At 53.2% G+C, this 7,244-nt stretch overlaps 1 protein-coding gene across 1 annotated transcript; it reads right to left on the bottom strand.

Moving 5' to 3' along the window:
* Window positions 1-5,783: 5,783 nt before the first annotated feature.
* LOC137308187 (zinc finger protein 774-like) lies at window positions 5,784-6,509 on the bottom strand. Its single transcript, XM_067977054.1, has one exon. It carries the CDS (start codon window positions 6,501-6,503, stop codon window positions 5,784-5,786), a length of 720 nt encoding a protein of 239 aa, XP_067833155.1. The 5' UTR covers window positions 6,504-6,509.
* Between the last annotated feature and the right edge of the window lie 735 nt (window positions 6,510-7,244).

The raw sequence follows: 7,244 nt of genomic DNA, 5'->3' as shown, positions 1-7,244 counted from the left end.
CACAACATGCCGCGCTGAAGGCCCCAGTTAAGGAGATTGAGACATATCTAATGCTCCTTCTCCTTTTCCACATCTCCCTCCTCCCACAATCTTTTCTGACTCACGTGCTGCACATGCTACCAGCACGCACCTCTTACTTGCTCCTCTCCCCACTCCACAACTCTAACTGTTTCCCTTTGTCTTTGCAGATACCTAAGAACACGTGACGGCACCAGAGGAGGAGGAGGGCACTGAAGCCACACCATCACTCGATCTGACACTTGCTTCCACCAGCTCAGAGACTGATACTGCACGTTCTTTAGAGGTTAGGTTAGAGGAGGGATCTGCACATGGTGAGACACCGAGCACAAGTGCGCAGGAGCCGGGGCGGGGGGAACGGATACCACAGGTGCCAGCTCGTCGGAGGGCGAGGTCGCTCACTAGTTCTGCTGCAGAGGAGTCAGATGAGAACTTCGATGGGCCAGGCTACAGAAGACGGCTGATGGGCGTACACCACCAAATGCTTGGGGCACTGGAAAGCCTGCCAGAAAGTCTGAGCACAATGAGAAGGGGCATGGAGGAGTCCAGCTCCAACTTGGCGCAGAGCTTGGAGCCCATCCTTTCCAACATGGAATGGGTGGTCACCTCCATCAGCACACCTGTGGAACCCACCATGATACAGCATCTGATGACTGATGTCACAGCATCCATTGCAGCACAAACATCTGCCATCCAAGGTCTGATTGCTGCATTTGGAACTCAGACTGCTGCAATGGTAGCTCAGACTGCTGCCTTGGAAGCTCAGACTGTTGTTATCGCAGCTCTGGGGACAACTGTGGAACGGGAATTCCAGGGCGTCACAGCACTCCAGCAATCCGTTCTCCAGCCGATCACCAGGAGTGCTGAGGCGCCGCCCCGGGAGAGTGGCAGTGGCGCCATGGCAGTCGGACCTGCTGTCCTCTCTCAGGACGATAGCATTCCTGCTCCCACCCCTGCCATGCCACCAGTGCCCCTGTTGTTGCCTCTCGGCCAGCCAGGCCAGACTGCTGCAGTCCATGCTGAGATGGTGCAGTCTGAAGCCGGGCCCTCCAGGCCCAGAGCTGCTCGAGGTCGTCCTCCAAGGCTATCTGGATGTTCCTCCATTGAAGGCCAGCAGCCTCCCACCACCCATGCTCCAGCCACTGGGGAAGCCACCTCATAGGAGCACTAGGATAGGTAAAGGCACACGAATAACAAGCACTAAGGGAATGCACAAGGGTGAATAGTTCTGTTGTTTGCATAATTTCATTTATTCATCCATAAATGAGAGTTTGATTTTCATTTGGTGATGGTTTTTATTTATGCAATGAGCTGAGAGGAACACCAATGTGTAACCAGATGGAGGGCGATTTGATTGTCTTGTGGGAGGGGAAAGGTGGGGAATGTAGGACTGTTGGTGAGTTGGGGGATATAGTTCCAATTATTGATAGCGGGCACAGATCAGGCGAGCACACACAGCCCTTGCAGACAAGGCGTGTGATTCCTGCTGCACCCTTACGTCTTCCTCCACTTCCTCTTCCAGCTCCACCCCCTCCTCCTGCTCCTCCTCAGCCTCTTCCTCCTCCTGCTCCTCCGCCTCATCCTCCTCAGCCTCCTCCTCCTCCATCTCTGGCTCAGGATCTTCTCCAATCATTGGTGGCAAAGGCTGGTCCCTCATGATGGCGAGGTTGTGCAGCATGCAGCATACCACCACAAATCTGCCCACCCACTCAGGGGAGTACTGCAGGGCTCCTCCAGGCTGGTCTAGTCAGCGGAAGCATTGTTTAAGGAGGCCTATGGTGTGCTCCACGATGTTGCGCGTGGCAGCATGGCTCTCATTATAGGCCTGCTGTGCACTTGTGCATGGATTCCTGACCGGTGTCATGAGCCGCGTCGTGAGGGGATAGCCCTTGTTGGCCAGTAGCCAGCCTTTGACTTGCCGAGTCGGGTGAAAGATAGCTGGCACGTTGGACTGCCGCATGACGAAGGCATCGTGACTACTCCCAGGGTAACGGGCATCGACCTCCAAGATGCGATGCATGTGGTCACACACCAGCTGCACATTGAGGGAGTGGAAGCCCTTTTGATTGACAAAGACAGCCAAGTTGATGTGCAGGGCACGCAGGGCAATATGTGTGCAATCCATGGCACCCTGCGCCATGGGGAAGCCAGCAATGCGGGCGAACCCCCGTGCTCGCTCATTCTGATTGTCTCTGTTGAGAGGGAAGGTGATGAACCTGTTCCTCATCTGGTACAGTGCGTCTGTGACCTCCCTTATGCAGCAGTGCACTGCATACTGAGAGATGTTGCACATGTCACCAGCAGAGGCCTGAAATAATCCTGAGCCGTAGAAATTCAGCGCCATGGTGACCTTCACAGCCACAGGTAATGCTGTCCTTGCCCTGCTCTGAGGCTGCAGTTGTGGCCGCACCAGTTGACAGATCTCAGTCACGGCTTCCTTGGTGAACCTCAGGCATCAGATGCAATCCCCCTCGGTCATGTTGAGATAAGAGAATTGATCCCGGAAGGCCCTCATTGGGTAGGGCCTCCTGCTCAGTGCCCTGTGCCTCCTCGTCCTCCGTCTTCTCGCAGCTTGACCTTCTGCGCGTGGCCTCTCTGCATGCTCCCAGTCATGCTCAATGCTCAGCGGGAGCACTAGCAGACTGCCCATGGTTGGCAGCAATGTTGTTCCACCAGGGTTGTAACTTTCCGACCCATAAGGCAGTACCTGCCAGAGCACTCTCAAAAGTAGTGTAGGAATTCTCAATAAGAATAGGGAGCTTCAAAAATCACTTCCTACTCCTCCAGCAGCCAGAAGCAATAATCCAGCAACTAACCTGCAACATCTGCATGGCCCTTTAAATAACGCTGGTGGGGGGGTCCTTCAGGCACTGTAAGAAACGTTTAGATGGCCGGGGATAAGATTGTGCATTGAGTTGAGCGTTAAGGTCGAAAATGGCGTGTATCACTTTAAATCAGCATTGCACACTGATTGCAGCCATTTTCTCCCTACTTTACACGCTTCCAGCATCCGGTATCATGCGCTAACTCCTATACCAAGATGGCATCTGGCGCATGTCACGCAGGAAACGTGCGTGCGCATCCAAGACACCATCTTGGATATCGGAGAGGCCGTGTAGCGCTGAAACAATGGGTGCTACACGGCCCAATTTAGCGCCCCTAGTTCCTCGTTGCATCTGTTTTATAGGCAAAAATCAGAAGCAAAAAGAAACAATTTCAGGGCGCAATGTCCTGCACCTGATTTGCGCATGCATTACGGGGACCGACATGTTGGTAAAGATGGCTTTCCAGGCATCTCTGGCAGCCACCCGAAACAGGTATTGGGCCTCTTGAAAATGTTAATGAGGGTACGAATGCCTGTTTAAGGACTTTTCCTAGAAATTCACTGGTGCAAGTGCCAGGACTGCTCTGCTCAGGTTTCTGGGTCCTAATGTGGCCAAACCAGCAGTCCTTAAAGGAACCTTGGGTGACCTCCACCAAAAAGGTAGGTAGAGCCAGGGAGAGCAGGAGCTACCTGACCAAATTGGTCCCAGGGCAACTGACGAGCTGCAACTAGAGGCACGAGATCCAGGGGCATAATCTTAGAATAAGGGGCTGCTCTTTCAAAACTGAGATGAGGAGAAACTTCTTCACTCAGAGGGTAGTAGGTCTGTGGAATTTGCTGCCCCAGGAAGCTGTGGAAGCTACATCATTAAATAAATTTAAAACAGAAATAGACAGTTTCCTAGAAGTAAAGGGAATTAGGGGTTACGGGGAGCGGGCAGGAAATTGGACATGAAGCTGAGTTCGGATCGGTCAAGGCCCTGTGGGTGGCGGAGCGGGCCCAGGGGCTGAGTGGCCGGGTCCTGCTCCTACTTCTTGTGTTCTTTAGATTTGAGGTTAGGATCAGATCAGCCATGATCTTATTGAATGGCGGAGCAGGCTCGAGGGGCCGATTGGCCTACTCCTGCTCCTATTTATTATGTTCTTATAGATGCCCGCAAGTCATCGCAATTATTAAGATGAGGCCCTAGGTCCAATTTCGGGCAAACCTCGAGCTTCCAGCATCTGGTGTGTGCTGGGAGCATGCCGACTATTCCAGGCCTGAAAAAGGAACTAGACCAATTTCTAGCTCTTTACTACATATCTGGTTACTTTTGTACAAAGCAGCTGTGACTGATTGTTTTTTTTTATTCGTTCACGGGATGTGCGCGTCGCTGGCAAGGCCGGCATTTATTGCCCATCCCTAATTGCCCTCGAGAAGGTGGTGGTGAGCCGCCTTCTTGAACCGCTGCAGTCCGTGTGGTGACGGTTCTCCCACAGTGCTGTTAGGAAGGGAGTTCCAGGATTTTGACCCAGCGACAATGAAGGAACGGCGATATATTTCCAAGTCGGGATGGTGTGTGACTTGGAGGGGAACGTGCAGGTGGTGTTGTTCCCATGCGCCTGCTGCCCTTGTCCTTCTAGGTGGTAGAGGTCGCGGGTTTGGGAGGTGCTGTCGAAGAAGCCTTGGCGAGTTGCTGCAGTGCATCCTGTGGATGGTGCACACTGCAGCCACAGTGCGCCGGTGGTGAAGGGAGTGAATGTTTAGGGTGGTGGATGGGGTGCCAATCAAGCGGGCTGCTTTATCTTGGATGGTGTCGAGCTTCTTGAGTGTTGTTGGAGCTGCACTCATCCAGGCAAGTGGAGAGTATTCCATCACACTCCTGACTTGTGCCTTGTAGATGGTGGAAAGGCTTTGGGGAGTCAGGAGGTGAGTCACTCGCCGCAGAATACCCAGCCTCTGACCTGCTCTCGTGGCCACAGTATTTATATGGCTGGTCCAGTTAAGTTTCTGGTCAATGGTGACCCCCAGGATGTTGATGGTGGGGGATTCGGCGATGGTAATGCCGTTGAATGTCAAGGGGAGGTGGTTAGACTCTCTCTTGTTGGAGATGGTCATTGCCTGGCACTTATCTGGCGCGAATGTTACTTGCCACTTATCAGCCCAAGCCTGGATGTTGTCCAGGTCTTGCTGCATGCAGGCTCGGACTGCTTCATTATCTGCTTCATTGTCTAACAAGGAACTGGTTTTCACGGGCTATATAAACAGCCTAATATATATCACAACAGTGCCCAAACATAAAAGGCAAGATGTAGCAAAGAAGGATTGAAAAATTCCAGGAAGTACTTGGGTCTTGAAGATATTTTAAAAGTACGATTCAGATATTTTGTTTATTTAATCAAATTTTGTTTTCAAATTACTTTGAGCTGTAATAGTTTTTCTGCACAACTCGAGTTCAAAATTAAAAGGCTGAAACAGAGATCAATCTGTCTTCATTGTGTAAGGTCACATATGATAATGGTCACCTACTGTTAGCACACTAATACTTGATTCAATGTACTTACATCCAAAACTGAAAGATGAAGAAAAGTGATAAACTTAGATAAACAAAAAAACTGCAGATGTTGAATGTCTGAAACAAAAGCAGAAAATGCTGGAAACAGTCAGCAGGTCAGTCAGCATCATTTCTTTTTTCCGGACTTATAAGAAATAGGAGCAGAAGTAGGCCATCCGACCCCTCGAGCCTACTCCGCCATTCAATAGATCATGGCTGATCTTCAACCTCAACTCCCCATATCCCTTGAATAACTCCCCCCTTTCTATCTTTGACAAGAGCTTATTAACATCAGCATCAAGCAACCCCGACTGCAATAATTGACATGGATGAGTCCCGACTGTGATTAAAAGGCATCGGAAGCAGTGGGATCGAACCATTGCGGTCAAAGGTGGCGACTCTGGAGTGTCAGCGGGTGGGGTGCTGGTCCGGCCTCTCCCCGGCGTGAAGCCGCTGGTGTTTGCCGCGGGCGGACGACTGGGAGAAACCCTTGCCGCAGATGGAGCAGGCGAACGGCCTGTCCCTGGCGTGGAGGCGCTGGTGGGCCTGCAGGTTGCCGGAGTCGGCGAACCTTTTGCCGCAGACGGGGCAGGCGAAGGGCCTCTCCCCGGTGTGGACCCGCCGGTGGGTCCGCAGGTTGCACAGCCAGCGGAACCGCTTGCCGCAGACGGGGCAGCCAAACGGCTTCTTGTCGGTGTGGACCCGCTGTTGAGTGAGCAGGGAGGACGACTGCGGAAAGGACCTCCCGCACATGGCGCAGGTGTAGGGCCGCTTGTTGGTGTGCAGCCGGCGGTGGGTCAGCAGGGTGGAGGACTGGGTGAAGCCCTTGCCGCAGACGGGGCAGGTGTAGGGCCTCTCCCCGTTGTGGACCCGCTGGTGGCTCAGCAGGGTGGAGGAGTGGACGAATCCCTTGCCGCACTCGGAGCAGACGAAGGGCCTCTCCCTGGTGTGGCTGCGCTGGTGCACGCAGAGGGTGGAGGGGTCGGTGAATCCCTCCCCGCAGACAGGGCAGGCGAAGGGCCGCTCACCCGTGTGCACCCACTGGTGGGTCAGCAGGCTGGACATGCGGGCGAAGCCCTTCCCGCACAGGGGGCAGGTGAAGGGCCGCTCCCCGCTGTGGCTGAGCATGTGGGTCTTCAGCTGAGAGGGGTAAAGGAACCCCTTCCCGCAGACCACACACTTACACGGCCTCTCCCTGCTATGGCTGCGCTTGTGCCTCGACAGGGTTGGATGACTGGGTGAATCCCCGTCCACACACGGGACACATGTACGGCTTGTTGGCGCTGCGATTGGTAGTCTCTCCTTCCACGTGCAACGGCCGGCGATTCTCAGGTCCTGATGAATCGAGCGACTCTGTCAGATCTTTACGTGATGTTTGGTTTGAGCTTCCCCTCTGTAAATCCTCCATTTCTAAGACCCTGCGGGTCGGCCTCCGGCCTCCGAGCCCCCGAGCCGCCGAGCGGAGCTTCCGTTTGCTCTCGGGAAGTGGGCAACTTTGGTACGGCTGCATTTATTCCCCATCACCAGTTGCTCTGAGTAGGTGGTGGTGGGCCTTCTCCTTGAATGATTTGGATGAGGGAACTAAATGTAACATTTCCAAGATGACACAAAGCTGGGGTGGAATGTGAGCTGTGAGGAGGACACAAAGAGGCTCCAATGTGATTTAGACAAGTTGGGAGAGTGGGCAAGAACATGGCAGATGCAGTATAACGTGGATAAATGTGAGGTTATCCACTTTGGTTGTAAAAACAGAAAGGCAGATTATTATCTGAATGGTGATCAATTGGGAAAAGGGGAGGTGCAACAAGACCTGGGTGTCCTTGTACACCAGTCGCTGAAAGCGAGCATTCAGGTGCAGCAAGCAGTTAG

This window comes from Heptranchias perlo, chromosome 3 (assembly GCF_035084215.1).
Source record: "Heptranchias perlo isolate sHepPer1 chromosome 3, sHepPer1.hap1, whole genome shotgun sequence".
Classification (NCBI taxonomy): domain Eukaryota; kingdom Metazoa; phylum Chordata; class Chondrichthyes; order Hexanchiformes; family Hexanchidae; genus Heptranchias; species Heptranchias perlo.
This window is presented reverse-complemented; position numbering and strand designations above follow the sequence as displayed.